This window comes from Palaemon carinicauda, chromosome 37 (assembly GCF_036898095.1).
Source record: "Palaemon carinicauda isolate YSFRI2023 chromosome 37, ASM3689809v2, whole genome shotgun sequence".
NCBI lineage: Eukaryota > Metazoa > Arthropoda > Malacostraca > Decapoda > Palaemonidae > Palaemon > Palaemon carinicauda.
Genome location: NC_090761.1, coordinates 26145410 through 26168543, shown reverse-complemented (window position 1 = coordinate 26168543; position 23134 = coordinate 26145410). Strand labels below are relative to the sequence as shown.

General features: G+C 34.6%; 1 protein-coding gene across 3 annotated transcripts in view; it reads left to right on the top strand.

The window, feature by feature from the left end:
• Positions 1-23134, top strand: part of LOC137629520 (repetitive organellar protein-like) — a 167923-nt gene that overhangs the window by 100066 nt on the left and 44723 nt on the right. For 2 of the 3 annotated variants that reach the window (XM_068360903.1, XM_068360902.1), the window contains exon 9: positions 22607-22802. The exons of the other annotated variant lie outside the window; for it this stretch is intronic. In XM_068360903.1, coding sequence (XP_068217004.1) covers positions 22607-22802 — 196 coding nt within the window. The remainder of the gene's footprint in view (positions 1-22606; positions 22803-23134) is intronic. 3 annotated transcript variants of the gene reach the window in all.

Below are 23134 nucleotides of genomic sequence, written 5' to 3'. Positions count from 1 at the left end.
TGCCTCTCTGGCGTTTAAGAGATTTTTGTCAGTCTCCCAAGTCTTAAGTGTTGGGGTCTGGAAACTCCAATCTACATTCACTGCCCACTATTTGAGCACCTGACACATAGGTCTCTAGACACCCTTTTTATAGGGCCTATTGTGACAGGTCAACAGATGCTGTTACTACCTTACGCCCTTTCAGGGGACAGTAACCATTGGTTGAGGATTCTGGGTTACACTAGGTTTTTAGAAGGACATCCATCGATCTTCTTCGTCTCCTCCCCCACATCTGGGGATCCTAGCCTTTATCCAGTTTCAACTGGACTCGCCAATGGAAATAAGGTATGATACTCGTCTGATTCCTCTCACAGAGTATAAGTTATACTCGTGGTCACGAGGTTTCCCCTTGGCAAGGTCGGGGGAATCCTAAGTTTGAAGGGGTCCGAGTCGAGTGTTCCTGACCCACTTCATCCTGAAACATTTCTTTCCATGAAGTTGCAAACCTTCAGTCGTACTGAGATTCTGGGGATCTACAAAGAAAGAAGATAACGGAAGATTGTTGCTTCAAAAGAGTCTAGTCTGAGGACTATCTTCCCTAAAGATAGGGAACTCCTTGGCCACCCTGGCCTCAAGACTAAGTCTCCTATAGTAAAGAATGAGGGTTTGTATTTAGTGTAGGAACAAATGACAAACTTATAACAGAGTTTGTATTTTTCCTAACATACAAACCCAAATTCTTTACACAAATCTTCCCTCCATCACCGCCCCCCTAGGATAGTCCTAACTAGAATCCGATTGAAGGTAGACAGCAGCTACCGACCGGCGGTCCCCCACCACTGTCAGGTGGGTAATTACCTGTCCGGTCGTTAACGACCTTGTTAAGGTTTTTCTGCCATATTTTCCAGCTCGCGCTAGAATATCTCCTACAGTAAAGAATTCGGGTTTGTATGTTAGGAAAAATACAAACTCTGGTATAAGTTTGTCATATTTTTATTTTGAGTTTAGAAAGGTCATGCTTCATGGGTATTAGCTATGTGGCCCAGGTAAGTACATTATCAAAATAGTAGAATTAGACATTTTTTATTCTATTCTATCAGCCTTTTTTTGTATATGATATCTTGCAAGTTTAGTATTATTTTGTCTTTTGCTGCAGAAAAAGTTTTAAAGCTTATTATGATTTAATGTAGATTCTCCAACCTTACATATTTAATGATATAGTTATACTTTATACAGTATTATAGTAATTTTATTGAGATTATGATTTTATTTTAAGCTAATAGGCCCTTCCAGTGGTACATTTGTAGAGTAGGTAAATTTCTCCTGTGATGATCTTTACTCGCAGTGTCACATCAGCTTTGTAAACATAAACTAAGTCAAAAAGACTTTGGTTTATGTGTTGGGTTTAATCTTTATGTTCTTCCTGTACATACAGGTCCTCAACTTACAAACTTAATAGGTTCCAAAAAGCTGTGTGTAAGTCAAATTCTTTTAATTTTTGGTGTGGGGTAGGCCTAACCTGAATCCCATGCCTATGATTTCCAGCTACAAAAGTTAACCCTTTTACCCCCAAAGGACGTACTGGTACGTTTCACGAAACACATCCCTTTACCCCCATGGACGTACCAGTACGTCCTTGCAAAAAACTGCTATAATTTATTTTTTTTTTTTTTCATATTTTTGATAATTTTTTGAGAAAATTCAGGCATTTTCCAAGAGAATGGGACCAACCTGACCTCTCTGTGACAAAAATTAAGGCTGTTAGAGCAATTTTTAAAAAAAATATACTGCAAAATGTGCTGGGAAAAAATAACCCCTGGGGGTTAAGGGTTGGAAATTTCCAAATAGCCTGGGGGTAAAAGGGTTAACAAATAGTCAGGTTTCACATGAAATAGATATCAGGTTATTACAAATGTAGTTTTGCTTACTGTAATGAAATTTTATTACAGTATGTCTTTATCTTATCTTTGTTATTCTCAGTTGGATTCGAGTTTGTATGTTCAATGTTTGTAGGGTGGGACCTTCTGCACAAGAAAGTTTAAACATCTATAGTCCATTTCTTTTAGCGATGCATATTTGCACCGACTTGCGGCGGTGCCCTTTTAGCTCGGAAAAGTTCCCTGATCGCTGATTGGTTAGAATTATCTTGTCCAACCAATCAGCGATCCGGAAACTTTTCCGAGCTAAAAGGGCACCGCTGCGAGTCGGTGCAAATATACATCGCTAAAAGAAATGGACTATAGTATACATATTAAAGATGGAAATTTATTAGTTTTAGGTAAAGTCTCCCATTGTGCAGGAAATCTCAGATTGTTAGGAAAAAATTTAATTTAGCTCTAATCTGTTATTATCAGTCCCAATTAACTAAAAACTAACAGTAAATTGATTTACTGTATTTTTGTATTTCCAATATAAACAACTTGATGTATATAAAGTTACATATCTCTCTTCAAAACATAACTTCAATGTGGATCAAGCTTCCTATGTATTTACAAGTTAACCATATTCTCACATTTAAAGTTCCTGTAAGTGTAGTTGCAGTGTTTCTAGAAATTTTGTCTTCATGCACATGACTGGAGTCATGTGTATTGTTTTCATAATTTAATTTTGTTAATATGTACTTTAGTAGCTGAAAAATCAGATATAAGAGCCTGTGAAAATGGGTTTGGGTATCAATTTTCAATTTGAAATAATTGACATTTTCTGTATTTCTGTTGTCTCTATAATTTAAGATAAACATTTCTGTTTGAAATTTTGAGTTTGGATCTATGTTTGGAAAGTATTTGTGAGTAGTTATTATGTTTTACAACCAAGTCATTTATATTGTTCCACATTCTTGGTCTTTACAAATCCAAGACACAATATTTAGAACTTAAAAGAAGATTGTCTGCTGGTTAGATAATATTAAATGTACTTGAGTGGATGTGGGCTTCCTTGTAGAAGAGAACATAACGTGTATGTTCAACTATCGCGTGTCAGTATGTCATTTTTTATTACAACTTTGCCATCTTGTTTGTTTGTGGAAGGTCCAATGTCAGACTTCACCCTCCCTTTTGAACTCTTTCACCCCTCTTATAATGGTAATTCCCACTTTACAATCACCCAAGTACAGTGTACATCTCAATTATTTTAATTGCAGATTTTTAATTGTCCATTTTTATTGCATTTTCCTGAGAAAATTATTTAAACATGTATACAATTTAAAGTCAATTTCACACACAAATAATGCCTTTATTTAATCAGTAGTTTTCAGTTGACTAATGTTCGATTTTTTATTCAGGGCTGTGATATGTTGACAATTACTGTACCATGTTTATTTTATTACTGTATATGTTTTTAAGTTAGTTTCATTCATTCGTTTGCCAACATTAATAAGTTGCCGGTGATTTTATCAATGATGTTTATGAGATTTTATCCAACTTTACTCCCTCCTACACATTCTATACTTGTTTGATGATTATACGGTACTAACCACTCGACAAGCAACATACTATTTTCTTGTCACTATAGTAAGTCTCTGAGTGACATGTAGCCAATTTTCTGATATTTTAATAAAGGCTCAAATACCTGTATATGAAGACCTTGACTTTTTTTTTGAATAACGTTGTTTCATTACTCTACAAGGGGTATATGTACTTACCGGCTTTAAATGAAGGAAGGCAGGTTTATGGTTTTATCTGAAAGGTTTTCTTCTTATATTTAGTTTGACATCCCTGAGTCATTGCCAGTTAGAGATTTTTATCCTCTGCTTATGATTGGGTCAAGGAGGTTAAATGGGTGGAGGTGGCGCAGGTAGTCAATACTTATGGGAAAAGGTGATGCCAAATGTCATAGCCGACACGCCCCCTATCATTGGCAGAAAGGTCCTTGGAGGCAATTAATTAGTCATCGCTTTACCCTTTCTGCATTACTCTCGAGTATTATGATAGTCTTAAGAAGGATTAATTCCTTGTAAAGGGAAATGGAAGATTTACAAAGTGATAAAAATGTCATTTGTAAACAGATAACTCTTCCTAAGGTTTTCATCACTTACAAGGATTTAAGATGAAATGACTTCTGGGATCTGTGAAGGAGTCATTAAGAAGACAAAGAAAACGATTCGTGCTTTGGGTTTTTTTTTTAAATCATACGTTAACATATGATTCATTCAGGAAGTAACTACTGGCCATTAAAGTGTATCAGTTTTGCATACGTCTGATGACTTCTCCTTTTATTTTTTGCTAGTAATCTTGCTGCGAACTCTTTAGCAATGTAAAAATATCTGATCTGCAGTTATTTATCTGCCACAGCCTTAATACGTAAAACAATATGATTATTATTTAGTTCAATTTCGTATGTATGCTTACATGATTTTGAAAATATATTTATGAAAGTATAATAATCTAATAAAGAGATTAATTTTGCTTTTCATACCCATTTTATCCAACTGAATTTCTTTTCATAGCACAGGCATATATTGATCATGTCATCAGATCGGTATATTAGAGCACCTTCATTTTTAAATATAATTTAGGAATGCAAAGAACTGTTAATAGTACCAGTAAGAGTATTAATAAAAGTTTGATACCTCAATGATTTTTTCAGTTTAAAGACACCAAATCCCATAATATAGGCAACAATGCTGCTTGACCACATTGACAAATGTTTAGTACTTGGCAAATACGTGGAACCATCATCGTCATAAAAATCAGCTACTTGTTTTGTCTCAAAACTTTCGTCATTCAAATTTTTGTTCCTATCGTTTAAAAATTTATGGGCGGAATAGAAGAGTTGTATTAAAGAGCGCAGTCCTTAACTCTGCTTGAAAAGAAAATAATGTTTACGGATTCCACAGGTATACAGTTCCCCTTAAGCGTATCCTGCAAGTCATTTTGAAATGAAATTCGTTTGTAAGCTGCAGAAAACTGATGGGCAGTTGGGTTGTTATTGCATCCTCTCATGGATCTAACTTGACCAAAAAAAGAGCTCTTGGTGATCTTGGCTCCTCTTATACATTAAAAAAAATTTTTAATTGGGGTTCATGACAACCTGTTAGATTATCATATATTTTAGTCAAACTCCGTATACAAATTGTGAATCTAAGAAAGCCAGTTTTGCAATTGGAATTGAACAAAGGTTTATGGAAGTATAGTTCACCATGGCCCATAAAATCTTTAAAGAATCTTTCTTTATCCTTTTGTATTTGTCTTTTAAAATCCCACCCTCACAGATTCCTTGAATTCATCACATCAAACAAATTATTTATAATGTTAATGAAATTGATTGTTGCTTCGCATCCATTGAATTCTTCTAACTTGTTCTGAAGACAAAACTGGAGTGATTTTGCAACAGATTCACTTAGTAATTGTGCTGCACGTTTAACATTCTTTTATTTTTTTTCTTTATAATCCGTGCCAGATGTTGCGATCTTATTCCAAAATACTAACCCTCGTATTCTTGAAGCTTATGTAAATCTTCAATGAAATCCAACTTGATAAAGTTTCCCCCCTCACCAACAAAATGTTTTTCCCCTAATGAATTCCTAAATAACATTTGCATATGGCAAGGTTAAAAACTTATAGATATCTGCTCTTGCGTCACTGCACGAGGAAATGAAGTTTTTATATTTACAGAATCTAGAACGCAACCAAGCTCTTTGACCATAGCAGCATTCATTAATAGTCCATCAAAAGTCAGATATAATTTTGACCCCCACAGAATACAGCTGAATTAAATATTGCCTTAACAAATTAACACTATCGGCTGCACCTAGTCCGTTAGTCAAAAATAGTCTATTGGTAATTTCCAACTGCCATTCACTGAGTTCACCATAAAAAAAAAGTGCTTCACTTGCAACTGGAATGGTATCATCATCCAGTTCAGTACCCATTTCAAGAAAACTGTAAAATCTCGTGCTATCCCACTCGATTTGTTGCTTAATTGCTATTTCATCTATTATCAATGAACATAATAATGGTATACTGATTTTCAGTGTTGCATCAGCTTTCATCTTCAGTGCTGAAAATGAAAGACTGGTGAATCTCGGTTTTCCATCGACTTGCTGTTCCCATTTTGATATAGTTCGAGGATGTGAGACACAACATTGAAAATAAAGCACTTGCAAATTAAATGTAATAGTAGGATTTAAATCTTTTGCCAAATCTTCTATTACATTCATAAGCATGACACGAGTTCAGCATTATTAACTGTAGAGCAGGAATAGTTTGTAGCGTGTCGATGCAGATGATGGACGTATAATGAGCTCCAAGGCATCAGGTTGTGACCTTTTTGCCTACAATTGGCTGAGACGGCTGACTTTACCTAATCCACTCGGGGGCATCTCCATCCATTTAACCTCCTTGGGTTGGATATGACCATATACTATACAGTACTTTTAATGTCTATGATTGTTGCACGAACTGCATTACAGACCTTTGAGTGCGAAGCTAGCTGGAGGGTTTTTGCCTTAACCATTTTACTTTTCAATTTAGAGCATCATGTTCCTTGTTAGTCTCAATACCAAAACCTTTAAATTGAATCATTCATTCCAATAAGGTTTTTTAGGACAGTGCACCTTGTGTTCATCCCTACTGTCTAAATATGAATTGGGCCAAGTAAATAAATCTGTTTTTTTGACAACCAATTTTTTTTTAAATGCAAATCCATCATCTACTATCCCTGGTTATTCGTTTCCCTTCAACTTCTCCCTTTGGGAAATCCCACATGCATTGTGCTCATGTATTGGGGTAGCCATCCAACTTGCAGATGCTCTCTCTTTTTGTCTTTGAATGATATGTCTAGATTTTGTGAAGACTTGGAATGTCTGAATGATATGTCTAAGATATGGGAAGATCTTGAATGTCTGAATGCTATGTCTAAGATTTTTGAAGACTTGAATGTCTGAATGATATCTATGATTTGTGAAGACCTTGAATGTCTGAATGATATGTCTATGATTTGTGAAGACCTTGAATGTCTGGATGATATGTTTTAAGATTTGTGAAGACTTTGAATGTCTGAATGATATGTCCATGATTTGTGAAGACCTTGAATGTCTGAATGATATGTCTAAGATTTGTGAAGACCTTTAATGTCTGAATGATATGTCTATGATTTGGGAAGACCTTGAATGTCTGAATATATCCATGATTTGTGAAGACCTTGAATGTCTGAATGATATGTCTTAAGATTTATGAAGACTTTTGAATATCTGAATGATATGTCTAAGATTGGTGAAGACCTTGAATGTCTGAATATGTCCATGATTTGTGAAGACCTTGAATGTCTGAATGATATGTCTTAAGATTTATGAAGACTTTTGAATATCTGAATGATATGTCTAAGATTTGTGAAGACCTTGAATGTCTGAATATGTCCATGATTTGTGAAGACCTTGAATGTCTGAATGATATGTCTTAAGATTTATGAAGACTTTTGAATATCTGAATGATATGTCTAAGATTTGTGAAGACCTTGAATGTCTGAATATGTCCATGATTTGTGAAGACCTTGAATGTCTGAATGATATGTCTTAAGATTTATGAAGACTTTGAATATCTGAAGGATATGTCTAAGATTTGTGAAGACCTTGAATGTCTGAATGATATGTTTAGGATTTGTGAAGACCTTGAATGTCTGAAAGGTATGTCTAGGATTCGTGAAGTTCTTGAATGTCTGAATGATATAGTCTAGGATTTGTAAAGACCTTGAATGTCTGAATGATATGTCTAGGATTTGTGAAGACCTTGAATGTCTGCTGATGAGAATGATGTTTTTATGAAATGATTATTTTTGCTGTTAGAATACTTCTTTCCATATTTTCTGTCTCTAAGATATATTTCAAGAGAAATTAGTAATATTTGTTCATGGAATTTTCTCAATTTTTACTTAAGGGAAATTCAGGATTCCAAACTACTTTTCTTAAAATGCAGTATGTTGGTGAAGTGTTTTATAGATAATGTTTTCTTAGAAGTTGAGAGTTTTTTTCATAATTTCAACATAGAGATGTAATATTTTTTTTTTCTTTTTTCATATATATCAGCAAAACAACAAAACTTTATTTAAATTTTATTAGTAAATATGTTTTTGTATGTGTTTATGTTCACTAATACTTCAAAATGGAAAATGAGGGAGATAATCATATTGTTTTCAGAGTAAGATGAAAACTGGGAATGTGTAATAATTTTCAGTGCTATTTTGGACATTTATTACTTTATAGAAATTACAGCCCTTGAACAGTAAATCCTTTAAAACTCATTGTTATGCAGATTGTATTATATGTGGCAGAGTACTCTTTCAATGATGTAAATTTATTTATGTGTAAAATTTACGCTTATGGTCATGTAAATTGTAGTACAGAATTTTTTAAGTGTGTAAAAGTATTTATGCTGAAATTCCTACTGAGAGTTATGTGAATTGTATTGCTGTATGTAATATTATTATTTATGCTCATTATCATGTAAATTACAGTACAGCACTATGTACATAGTATTTGAAATATGCAACCTTAGATTTTGACTTACACTAAAACTACCTTATCTGCTGATTTGAGTATCAGCTGTTGAACTATTGATTATCATTAGAAATTCATGGCACCATGTCATGAAACCTTGAAAATATTTATCTTATAAAAATTCCAAACTTATATTTAGTTACCAAATTATCAGAATTTTTTTTTATACTGTATATTCTAAGTTCATTATTTTTCAGTCAAGAGAGAAAGAGAGAGAGAGAGAGAGAGTGCTTATTATTGTGCCCATTTTATGTTATTGAATATTAGATTTTCATATACAGAACTTTATTATCTTTTGGAACCTCTTTCATTACATTTCATGGGTAATATCTTTATGGTATGGGTATCATATGGCATAAGTGCTGAATAGCATGCAGTTGTTGGTGTATTGAAGTGTATTCACTTGTTTTTTATGACTGTTTTACTGTTATAGATCAATATAATGTTAATACTACAGTAATTTACTATCTACCAAGGCACTTCCCCCTATTTTGGTGGTTAGCCAACATACAAAATAGGGGGGGGGACTTTTCTTCTCTTTGTTCCCAGCAGCCTGACGAGGGATTCAGCCAAGTTTGGTTGGTAATATACAGAAATTTACATTACAAGAAATTTTTACACTATAGTCCATTTCTTTTAGCGAGTCATATTTGCACCGACTCGCAGCGGTGCCCTTTTAGCTCGGAAAAGTTTCCTGATCACTGATTGATTGGACAAGATAATTCTAACCAATCAGCGACCAGGAAACTTTTCCGAGCTAAAAGGGCACCGTTGCGAGTCGGTGCAAATATGACTCGCTAAAAGAAATGGACTATAGTCTTCTTAACTGGCATAATAAAGCCGTGTGATATATTTTACCTTACTTTCATTTTATCTTTAACAGTCTCATAAACTAAGTGTTAAGCTATCCTACTTTTAACAACCATGCACAAAATATTTATACTACTATAATAGTTGTTCGACTTGAAGTAACAAAACCAACAGCACTTTGGCCATGATAAAGTTGCACGCTTTAACCTGTACAGTCCTGAACGGCGTCAATGTAAACAAATTTGTCAAAGGTATTTTATGTTTTCATTCATAACACTCCAATATTTATGATATTTTCAGTTTACATTATACTGTATGTATTACTATTACAGTATTTTCATAAACATTGTAGTTTTATAAATGTAATTTCTTCTTTGTCATTTTGCATTGTACTGTAATTGTTCGACGCAAATCCCAACATCAGGTCACATAAAATGCTGTAACGGGGATTTTATTTTTCCATTTAATATTTAAGAATGACCGACTGTTGCCTATGATCTGCTGAATCCTGGAACTTAATGACCATGGATAAGGTGGTTTTGTTGTATCTTAATTTTTTTATTAGTAGTAAAATGAGCATAAGCAATGATTGTTAATCTAAGGAAAATTTCAAGCCCTCTGTAAATAGGATATTTAAACTTTTCAATTCATCAAGAAATCTCCAGTATTCTGAAAAGATACTGGGTATTCGTTAATTATTTCCTTTTTGGGAAGTAGACTGGGTTTCTTTTGACCAGTTCATGTATATTCTAGTAAGGAACAGGGTCTGTTACATGTGGCTAGTGAGTCGGTTAATATTGAAGTTTCATATGTATTCCACGAAATTACTTATTTTCTTGGTCATGCTATATTTTTCATGCTAAAATATATTAAGGTTTAGGTCAGTTATATTTCCCTAATTATTTCTTTGTTTACGAATATTTTTTGAAGGTTTAAGTTGTTGCCAAGGAAACGATTGTGACAGTATTAATGGTAGAAGGGTAATAATTGCATTACGATAGTCTTTCCCTGATTTTCTGAGTGATACAGGATTAAAAATATTAATAATAATAATAATTACCTCAAGTTTGGCATATATATGCTGATCCATAAGGAAATTTTGTCAGAATCTTACATACCTGTATTCTTAGTTTACCTTTTAATCAATTTTTAGTATTATTGATTTTTATATACAGTATTCTTTTAACCTTTTAATTTACTATGTAAAGGTTAGAAATGTAATAGTGCTAAGGGTGTAAAAGTAAATATGAAGACGAGAATGAAAGTACGAATGGTATAAGTAGTTGGTACTCTTTTGTTGGTAAGTTAGCAAACAGTGATAATAAGAATGTTATAAAAAGGTTGAATTATAATAATAATAATAATAATGATGATAATACTGTAACTAAATCTGATAATAATGATGATAATTGTGAGAAATAAGAATTAGAATGATGATGATCATTTTAATGACTAAATAGGAATTTATTTGGTTACACTTTATTTATTTTGTAGCTGAGTGAACAATTCAGAAACTAAAGTTGACATAGCAAACCCATGAATCATCTTTAGCCCAAATCGCGTTAATGACATCACCAAACATAATGATATTTAAATATTGCAGAGAGGAAAGAAATAAAGAGTTTAAAGGACACTGTTTGTCTGTATCCGGTGGACCATTTGTTGGCAAGAAATTTCCCATCTCATTCTATAGCATGTCTCGCAGCTCTTCAGTTAAAAATGTATCTTTAACTATGCTTCTGTCTATAATTTCATCGTATTTTATTTTTCGATCATCGAATCATCCTTTTTCATTTACATTAAGTTAATTGCATTTATCTTATACTGTATATCTTCTTAACCATCCTTATCCCTACATTTAGGGGTCACTTGCCTGATGTATCCTCTCTAGTGCTTTCTATCATTATTATCATCAAATGTTAAACTACAACCCTAGTTGGAAAAGCAGGATGCTATAAGCCCAGGGGCTCCAACAGGGAAAATAGCCCAGTGAGGAAAGGAAATAATGAAAAGTAAAATATTTTAAGAATAGTAACAACATTAAAATGAAAATTTCCTATAAAAACTTTAAAAACAAAACAAAAGGAAGAGAAACTAGATACAACAGTGTGCCCGAGTGTACCCTCAAGCAAGAGAACTCTAACCTAAGACAGTGGAATACCATGGTACAGAGGCTATTGTGCTACCCAAGACTAGAGAACAATGGTTTGATTTTGGAGTGTCCATCTAGAAGAGCTGCTTACCATAGCTGAAGTGTCTCTCCTACCATTACCAAGAGGAAAGTAGCCACTGAAATTAGAGTGCAGTAGTTAACCCCTTTGAGAGAAGAAGAATAGTTTGGTAATCTCAGTGTTGTCAGGTGTATGAGGACAGAGGAGAATGTGTAAAGAATAGGACAGACTATTCGGTGTCTGTGTAGGCAAAAGGAAAGAACCGTAACCAGGGAGAAGGGTCATATGTAGTACTGTCTGGCCAGTCAAAGGACCCTATAACTCTCTAGCAGTAGTGTCTCAACGGGCTGGCCAACCTACTTCCATCAATTCTCTTTTCTCCATATCATCCTTTACCTCATCTCGCCTTCTAATTCTCTGCCATCCTCTCCATCTTCTCCCCCTAACAGCTTCCTCCCAAGCTATCCTCACTCCTTTCCTACCATTCATGCTCAATGTGTACCCACATCATCTGAGTCATGATACTCTTATCACCTCTGTATTCTTCACTATGCTTGCTCTTCTTATTTCATAATTTTCCAATCTTTCAAGGAATGATTTTCTGCTAAATCACCTCAATTTTATCTTTGTTCTCTCAAGCTTTGCTTCTTTTTGTCACAGAGCCCATGTTTCCAATCCATACATTAACACTAGTCTTATTTCTGTGCTATAGATTTTGACTTTTAGCATGATTGTAATTTTCTTATCACATACCACTGCTGCTAATTAGCTCCACTTTCCCCAGCTGCTTTTATCCTATTCTTAACTTGAACCTCAAATCCTCCCGCTTAACTTATAGGAGATCTTAAGTATCTGAATTGTTCCTGTTTCATAACAGAACCTCTACTTTCATGCATAGCTATCCTTGTGCCTACCTCCCTTACTGCTCACCATAGCTTCAGTCTCATCCACATTCACTCTCAAGCCACCCTCTCCAAAGTCTCTTGCCACTATACAACTATTCTCTGCAAGTCTTCCTCATTTTCAGCAGGAAACACCAAATCATCTTTGTATGGCAATGCCCACAACTCTTCATTTCTGATCTCTTCACTCAACACATCCATTGCCACTTAAAATAAAAACAGGCTTAATGCTGATCCCTGGTGTAATCCAGCACTAATTTTAGAGGTTTCCGTTACCCCAACAGATGTTATTACTTTAGTCTACCATTGTAACCAACTTCTCCAGTACAGCTCTTCCTCAAGTACAAAACGTCACTTCTCTTGATTCTATCATAAGCCTTTTCTAGATCTACAAAAGCACAGAAGAGCTTCTGGTTTCCCTCTAGCCTCTTTTTCTGTAGCTGCCTTACTATAAAGATTGCACCCACAGTCCCTCTCGGACTTATGATTCCAGACTATTTCCCAATCTTTACAATCTCTCAGTCTCTCGCCTAGTACCAACATAAAAACTTTCAAAACATGCTATGTTAGTTTAATTCCCTTGTATTCACCACAATCCATAACATCACCTCTCTGCTTAGATATAAATACTATTAGACACTCCTCCCAGTCTTTAGACATTATACCTGTATTTCCTCTTCCCATTTTGCCGTTAATAAACCTAGCATCCATTCCTCCCTTTCTGTAGCTAGTGACTTGACCATTTCGATTTGAAAAAACACCATTTTTCATTTTACTCAATGCTCGCTTTACTTCTGTATTCTGTATCTCCACTATCTGCTTCTCCCAGCTCCTCTCTTTTATTTTCAGTATTTATTACTTCAAAATATTCTGACCATCTCCTCTTAATGTCTTCATTCCTTTGCAATATATTTCCGTCTCTATCCTTGATAACCCCCAGATGCCCTAAATCCTGTCTTTGCCTTTTCCTAAAGTTTGAAATCTTATAGATATCCTTTTCTCCATCCCTTGTTCCTAGCCTTTCATTCAATTGCTGTACTGCTCTCCCAATAGCTATTATTATTATTATTACTTGCTAAGCTACCACCCTAGTTGGAAAAGCCAGGGGCTCCAACGGGGAAAATAGCCCCGTAAGGAAGGGAAACAAGGAAATGAGAGAATTAACAATTAAGATAAACTATTTAAGAACAATAACAATAATTAAAATAAATATTTCATATATAAACTATAAAAACTTCAACAAAATAAGAGAAAGAGAAATGAGATAGAATTGTGCGGCTGAGTGTACCTTCAAGCAAGAGAACTCTAACCCAAGATATCAGAAGACCTACTTTCCTCCTTTAATTTTTTTTTCTCGCCACCCTTTGCATGCCTTACTTTCCAGTCGTTAAATGTCTTTGATTTCTTTTAACTGACTCTTGTACCTCTGTTGCACCACCACTTGTCTCCTTTCAGCACGCCATAATCGCTGATTCTTCCCACTAATTCTTCTGTTTCACCTACACATATTCCTCTCATACCCACCTAGATATTTTCCATGGTGTTAACCTTTCAACTCTATCAAGTTCAACCTTTTCAGTTGTCTCTCTCTCACAATCCTCCTAAATTGCTCACCCTCTTCTCCGTTTAGGTCCCAAACCTTAATTCTAGATCTCCTCTTTCTCTTCTTGGGTTTTCTACCTCATTTTAAAATCCATTACTACCAGTCAATGTTGTTTAACACATGCTTGTCCTAAATTTACTGCAATTCATCACATTGTTTTCATCAACTCTAACCAGGGTATTATATATTTCGCTTTCCACTCCTCCACTTTCTTAGATTATCAGATGCTTACCCAACTTCTGGAACCAGGTGTTCATACATATCATGCCATCTCTAATATATACTTCCCATCTGCATTTCTAATTCCAAACCCATGGCCTCCTTGGACCTCCTCATATCCATCCCTTTTCTTCCCCACTCTGCCATTCATGTCTGCTCCAATGATTAGCTACTCCTCTTTCACTGTTCTAATAGCTGCTTCAGATTCTTGTCTAGATAATTCTTTTTCATGTTCTTGACAACCCATATGAGGGGCATATGTTGAAATTATATTTACTATTTGAGCCCTTTTTATCAGTGGAATTTTTAAGTATCCTTTATACTTTTTACTTTACCACTTTTTCCTTCACCACTTTTTCCTTCCTATTATGACCCCAAATCCAGTTCTTCCCTCTCGTGACCCACTGTAATAGGGTTTATGATAATTTTCTATTTCTTTAGTTCCATTTTCTTTCCATTTTGTCTCCTGCACACACAGGATACCTATCCCCCTCCTCTCCATCCAATCCACAATGTCCTTCAACTAGCCTGTTTGTGTACTGACATTCCAAGTACCTAATCTGATGTTCCATTTTGTCACCAGCCTCTATGACTGCAGTCATGAACCCTGCATTACCCCTCGTCCATTTATCACTTCAATAGGGGGATCCTAATATGCATCGCTTACAAGGGACGCCCTTAGCTGTATCCACATTTCTAATAGCATCAGGCATTGTTTATAATTGGGCTACGTGTACAGTGAGTGTGAACGGCGTGAGTCAACATGCTGAAAAAGATTAACACTTACGAGTGTTACATTAGCTAATTAAGCTGCACTGTAATGATAGTACTGTACGTATATTACAGTAATATGCACTACAGTATCAGAGAGTGTTGTTAGATAGGAACAATACTGTTATGTTATAAATGTCACAATGACTACTATTACCTTACAGTACGTGTACTGTACCATAGTCTCACTGTACAATACTTAGTACACAAGTGTACATGTACTGTACACTTACTGAAATGTATTCATACCGTAATACAACCAAGTCAACGGTGCATAGGTATGGGCTGTGAGTTATTAGGTTAGGTGTTAACGTACCCTAGGGCAGTAGGTATTAGCTGATTCTCGCTTTTCACACCTGTCTCTGTTACCTAACTATCACAAATAGGGAGGGGTGACTATATTATCCCCAGGTGAAGATGATATAAATTCCATGTTGAAAAACCTTCCTACTTTTATTGATATGCGTAGAAATTTGGAAATGGTGGGGTTGCCCGTATATAGTCATGTTGCAACTTTACTGGTCAACGACCCTACCACCTTGAAAACAACGTTTCTTTCTGATCAGCGAACTTTGTGTCTGATCTTTGCTTGGATGGGTGACTGTCTTGGAACACTGATGCTCTTGGCAAAACTAAGATGAAGGTATTTTGTGATCTTGTCTTGTATCCCCTAGCATAGAAGGTAGATACCCTTTTAGTTACAGTAATATTCTAGATCTTTACATATTCTCAACCATTATTTAGCAGGTGGGAAACTAAGTTCAGGCTTTATACAAACCCCAAAGCCCTCTAATAAAATGGTCTGCAAGTCTGTGCCATCTGTTCAGTATATGTGAAGGTTGCCATACCAGTCAATCTACTCGGATAATCAATTTTAAAGATAATTCATTCAAACCAATCCATTTTACATCTAATTATTTTCAGTCGAATTCTCTAACCTGGGGTTTTTCGCACCGCTCTAGGTTATCGTTTATATATTCTAAAAGACCATCTATTATTATTTAGTATCAAAGACACTGTTATATTTATTATAAATTGTGTAAGCCTAAGACTGTATCAGTGACTAGAACTAGCTAGAATGATCGTATTAGAATTTGGTAGGGGTTCCTTTTCTGATTGGAATTTTCCGTCTCAGATTTATCGGATATAATTTAGATCATTGCTTAATTTGGACTCAAGCATCCTGGATTAGACCTCTTCTTTTCAGGTATCATAACGGATGTCTATAAACCTCTCTGTATTAAAAGGCCTCCAGTAGTCAGGTCTATTTTATAGAATTTGGACGTGGTTTTATGATATTTAGAATGTTCGATTTTTCAACATTTGGAAAACCTTTCATTTACAGAATTCCCTGCTTAATTCTTTTTTCTGTTAGCATTGACTTCAACATAACTGCATAAAAAACGCTAGCATTTTCTTTTATAATGGGCTTTGGGAGCATAAGATGTTACTGTCTTCTCCGGCCTCCTTCAGAACTAAATTATTTTACGAATAAGTCTTGCAATATTTTATTCATTTCCCCTCATTAGATATGGTTGTAACCATTTCATCAGAAAATTGTTCCTTGTCCAGTAAGGGCCTTTCAGTATATTTGGGGACAAATTATGGACATTACAGGCAGTGTCCATAATTTGCATTTCCAGTTTGTCATCAGTCCAAAAATGGTGTCATTTCCAATTAAAATTTTGGTCATAGAAACTCTCAAAGAATTGGACCCTAATCTTATAAAAGCCTTGAAGAATAACATTCTAGATATTAGGATTAAAAACCTATATCTCATAATTTTTGGAGAAATTTTCCTTTGGAAAAAATCTTAGCGGTTGGTGTTCGACAGACATTATCCTGAAAAATTCTGATTTTCTTATCAAGATTGTTGAGCTCCAGGACCTGTAGTAACTGGTGGTTACGTGATCTTTTAACTTTTCCGAGTTCAATTAATTTCTAGATTTCTTTTTCGATATTTCAAATATTGTTTGAAGAAAAACAATCTAGTGTCCCATATTTCAAACTATCTCTAGATAGTTTCCCTTAAATCTGGACTAATTGAGTCTAGAATTTTAATTATATAATTCTATTTTATGTTTTACCCATCTCTTTCCTTCACTGTCATCCCATCTCTAGAATGCTGGAGTCGGCAATATGAACATCAAGAGAGGTTCGTAGAAATAAACAAAATTTTGATAAAAAAATTTTTTTATATATAGGCTCACCTAATGTTCATATACAATTCCACCCTCTTCCCCACTGACTTTTGTTGTCAATGAATAGGGAATACTTCTGACTCAAAACTGGGACCATGGACTATTTTGTAAAGGAAGAAAATGGGAAAGTTTTTAATGTATTTTGGTGGTAAATGTCAATAAACTGAGCCTCCGGAGAGGAAGTAATAAATCAGATGATTATAGAAATAACAGATTATGTTATGTAAAATCTTCTTCTTCTTCTTCTTCTTCTTCTTCTTCTAAGTAAATAGTAAAACTTCAACTTATAGTAAGGTCAATTTCAGAAGTATAGTTCACTAGGTCAAGATTTATTTGACTACATAATTTCTTTTTTTATTATGAATGGCATTGGATGTGATGAGGTTTGCAATTATATGAATAGTTATATATTTTTTTAATTACCGTACACTGTTGCAGTAATTCTATTATATATGACTGTCATATAAAGATATGAAAAATCTAGTTTGACCAGCAAAATGTATACTGTAAATTGAGGGGTGGGAGGACCTGATTATTTGAACAAATCTTTTATTTTGTAATCGTTGGTTCTAAAGGTACTGAATATTGAACTTGTACTGCATCCTAATGTTTACTTCTAAGCATTTTGGTTCATTCATTACTTCAATTCATGTGCTTTCTGTAATTTGTAGTTCTATTTCTTCTTTGACTTTCATTTACTGTTATATTAATGCTTTTCTAACATTACTGTATCTTCTCATTTTGTATTTGTGGTTAGTGCAATATAGAATTTAAGATATAACACTTTTTATACAATGGTCCAAATTATAAATGACATAAATCACAAGTATAGGACATAAACATTTACTGAAATTTTCTCTGGATCTTCAAAATTATCAGCCTTTTAAATCTAATCATAAAGTTTTTACTAAGTTGTAATTAAGAGGGAAATTCTGCTAATTTCATATAGTACTACGGGAAAGAAACGATAGGGTTAGTCCTGTGAAAGTTAACGTTTTTAGCTTAAGATTTAGGTTAAACTATTCTTCTCTTTACGTATTTCTAAATAGTGTATGTTGTTTTTTACTATCAAATACTCATACTTTTTTAATGTGTGTGTTACAGATTGTTTATGAACTGAGAATTTTTGTGTATGTCCTTTAGGAATTATATGTTTGGGAAATATGTGTTTGAAAAGAAAATGATAAAAACTGTGTTCCAGACTCCGTTTTCGTAGTTTTGTGTTTAAATTTTTTTCAATGCGACATTTTTTTACTTTTAACTACATTTTACATTTTAAACTGTTAGGTTTTATTGTAATGAATGTTTTCCTTTTATTGTTCCAAACTGTATGTATTACACATTATATTGTTAAAATGTTTAATTTGCATAGGCTTTATAGGTCATGGAAAATGTAAAATTTTATCAGATTAGAGTTCCATCTTACTATTTTTAAGTTTCTCTTTGAAGTATTAAATTATTTTTTTTATGAAGCTACCCTGATGTTCATAATACTTCTCTCTTGAAGCCTGGTTTTATACAAATTATACCCTAAAACTAAAGATACAGTACCTGGCTTTTCCTCCTTTCAATATGCTTAGGCCTCTTGCGCAGTATGTCGGGTAAACCACTCCTCTTTTGTCTTTCAAGTCTTCTCATCACTTTTGGGGATGCCCCTCCAGATTTGGAGAATTAGATTATTAACAATAATAAAAGATGTTTTCATCAGAATTTGTTAGTAATTCCTTCAGGAATTATTCAAGGGAGTTGTTACAGGATGCTTATGATCTTCATTTATTTTTTGTCTCATGATGGAATGTTGTGATTTAGATAATCATTATGGAGGATGTGATTGCTTACTGTTCCTCAAATGAGGAGGTATGTACATATGGTACCTGACCATGTTAAGCGTTCTGAAAGTAAAAGGTTTTTTAACGTTTCGTTCAGGGGAAAATTCACAGACGGCTAGACTTGTTGATTATTGTAAAAAGGACGATGATAATGCGTCTATTGACAAGCTTTTGGAATTTGAGAATTACAAGCTTTATGAGATTACTTGAATTTCAGAAGACAATTGAGGCTTAGGGCAAAGGCATTGATTCTACCCTTGCCTGGCCTGGACTAACTTCTTTTTCCCAACCAGTTCAAGTGCACCATTCAGTAAGAGTTCTGCGATTTCTCTTACATGAACCTTGCAATCTCAAGATACATCTGGTCCTTCTACTGCATAACCCTCTCATCTCCATGATCCAATCTGCTGTTTACAACTATCGTATTCTGAGATAGATCGAGCAGGTAGACTGGATCCTAAGATCCCTTTACTCGCTTGCTAAAGTCGAGGTTCATAATCAATTACTTTATACAGTTCTTATATTAATGACTGGAATATTTTATGGATCGTGTAAAACGGGACAGATCGTATTCAGATAATTGTTGTAAAGCTTCAGAGGGAGCTGAACAGTTAAATCCTGTTTCATGTGACAGCAAGCTTGGTCTAATGTACAGTAGGGTTGGCCAGTGTTACATCTGAAGTTTTCCAAAGGGGTGTTAATGTACCTGATAGTACATCTACTGCCAAAACAAGTCCATGAAGTGGGCAGGTGCAAAGGTTACCATTAGAAGTCAACAAAAGGGAAACTTAGATTTAATTTCCTAGAGAATTTGCCAGGCTGGGAAGATAAAATGAGGATAATAAAGAGGTGGAGCCAAGTCATCTTTTGATGGTCCACCAAACGATTTATGCTCCATTCCATAATTATTTGACAGAATTGATGAATTATAAGGTCGAACATAAGAGAGAATTTTCACAGAGAATATATTTCTTTGCCCTCTGTGAGATGTTAAGTGTAATTTGAACAAGATTGAAAATGTTTACTAAAGGTTTTTCAATTTGTTTTGTTGGGTTAGGATTCAAAATTGTTCGTTTTAAAAAACATCTGTCATTTCTTGTTAAAAGTTTATTCACAGAAGCTCACAGGGAATTGTATCCAAGTTAGATGAAACGGGTTCATGATTGTAGAAGTGCAGGGTAGGGTTCATGATAATAGAAGTGCAGGTTAGGGTTCATGATAATAGAAGGGCAGGTTAGGGTTCATGATAACAAAAGTGCAGGTTAGGGTTCATGATAATAGAAGTGTGCAGGTTAGGGTTCATGTTAATAGAAGGGCAGGTTAGGGTTCATGATAACAAAAGTGCAGGTTAGGGTTCATGATAATAGAAGTGTGCAGGTTAGGGTTCATGTTAATAGAAGGGCAGGTTGAGGGTTCATGATAATAGAAGTGTGCAGGTTAGGGTTCATGATAACAAAAGTGCAGGTTAGGGTTCATGATAACAAAAGTGCAGGTTAGGGTTCATGTTAATAGAAGGGCAGGTTAGGGTTCATGATAACAAAAGTGCAGGTTAGGGTTCATGATAATAGAAGTGTGCAGGTTAGGGTTCATGTTAATAGAAGGGCAGGTTGAGGGTTCATGATAATAGAAGTGTGCAGGTTAGGGTTCATGATAACAAAAGTGCAGGTTAGGGTTCATGATAACAAAAGTGCAGGTTAGGGTTCACGATAATAGAATTGCAGCTGCATCCCTTAATTCTGTAGGAATCTATTTTTTGGAACGAGTCTTTGCCTCAGTTCAACGGCATACCAAGTTGCTTATTATTAAGCATTATCGTAGAGAAGCATGATTTTCTTCTCAAGGAGTTTTGAGGGCTTTAGTAGCTGCGTGTGATGTAGTTTGGAGGGTAATTTTTCTTTTGTTTGTGTAATTTATAAGTGTTTATAGTTTGATAATATAGTTCTGTTTGGTTAAAAATCTGGAGGCTCTAGGTATACCGCAAGTCATTTGGTGACTTATTTAATGTGTTACTCAGCCAAAAGTGGATCTTCGGTGTTAGATAAGTTTATTAGTTTAATACTTAACATTTCGTGTCTCTTTCCTTCATGAACGCCCTTCATCTGTGTGGGAATTAGCATTATGAACGTCAGGGTAGTTTCATAAAATAAACACAATGTCAGTCAAATTTATATTTTTATACAGAAGATCCCCATCTTACAAACATTTGGAGATACAAACACAAATCCAATGAAAATTGTAAATCTCATAAATTGTATCAAAAGTTAGTTTACTGTAATAAGGTAAATACTCTAATAAAACAATATTATATCATTTAATACAGTAAGCAAAAAAACTTTTGCAATAACCTGATTTTTATTTCATATGAAACGGGACTATTTGCGGACTTTTGTAGCTGGATATTGTAGGCATGGGAGTCAGGTTAGGTCTATCCTAGGCCAAAATTTAACAAAATTTGACTTACAAACAGTTTCTTGGAACCTATGAAGTGTGTAAGTGAGGACCTTATACTTGATGTTCACATACATACTCCTCTCCTCCACACTAACTACTGATGTCAAGAGGATTTTCAGCTTTGACTTGGGAATTGAAAATAAAGTCTGCACTGTACCCCAGCCAAGATTATTGCCCTTAACTGCCAAATGATCTTGATGCTGTACTGGAGTCCTAAGCCTATTGAAACCCTATTAAGGGTTGTGGTGGCTTATTTGGTAACGTTCCTGATTGGTGATCACCAGACTGTGGTTCGCGCATCGATCAAACTTGTTAGTTCCTTTAATGGCTGCTACCTCACCTTCCTTGTGAGCTAAGGATGGGGGGTTTTAGGGGAGCCTATAGGTCTATCTGCTGAGTCATCACCAGCCGTTGCCTGGCCCCCCCCCCCCTGGTCCTAGCATGGATCGAGAGGAGCTTGGGCTCTAGGGCATTGTCCTGCATGCTAGGGCAATGTCACTGTCCCTTGCCTCTACCATTCATGAGTGGCCTTTAAAACCTTTAAAGGGAAAGAAAACCAGGAAAATTTAGTTTTAGGTATGCTTTGATATAAAGCTTGACTTTGAGAGAGAAGCCTTATGAACATCTAGTGAGGATAAAAATTATAAATTGTATTATTCAAAGTTTGTACAATGCAGTATACTGTATTTTGAAAATACATGGTTTTTAATCTTAAGAGCTGTAAGTAGATGTTACAATACTATTTACTGTAACAGTGTTAATGTAATTCATTTTTGCTTATGTAGCGAATGATACAGTTTTTGTATAATATTTTTCCTAGATTTTGTGGCATTTTGACCCGTATTTTCTGCACTATAACTACTGTATTAAGAGCATTACTCAAAATAGTAATTTATAAGATTTTTTATTTCTAATATGCAATACATGCATTTTATATTTGTTTAATATCAGCCGAAGATATATTTTTCAGCATCTCCAGCATCATGTGTTGGAATTTATAAATGCCACAATAATTTTCTGAAAATGTTTGTTGTAAAAACTGCAATTCTTTGCTGAGAAATTTGTAAAGCCTTTTTTCAAGTAGCATAAGGATTTTGTTTTATTATGTTTGCAATGTCTGCTGTATTGTCACAGCAGACATTGATTGTTAATCATCAGGAAATTGTTATATACTTCCAGAGTCTTCATAAAGAAGATCCTTCAATCAGATCCCTTCGAAAAAAGGAACTATTCGGGAGGATTGCCCATGACGATGTTCAAATTGTTTCAAGCAATGACTCTCCTCGAGAAAAGACTAATTGTTCCCGATTGCATCGTCAGAAAAAAAATAATGGGAAGTATCCACAAGCTCATAGCAACAAAGTCCTGTCTGAGAGTAAGTTTTTTATATGTTGTAATGAGAAGTTAGATCGCATCATCGTTATGACTTTCTAGTTTCATTCCTATTTCTCTTTGTGGCCAAGTAAGATTTCTAAATTGAAGAATTCATTGGATTTTTTTTTCAAAAATAAATGCGTTAATAATTTTAGACAAAAATTTGGTTATGGATGGCCAGTCGTACAAAAATTCAGAATTATAGCTGGATTATAGACAGAATCGTCCGTACTTCGTTTGTCTGCTGATATCTTGGAATTGGTTTAATGCAGCACTGGATTTGAAATTGCTTTTATCAGTGTTCTTGTCATTTTTTTATCAAAAAAATTACAT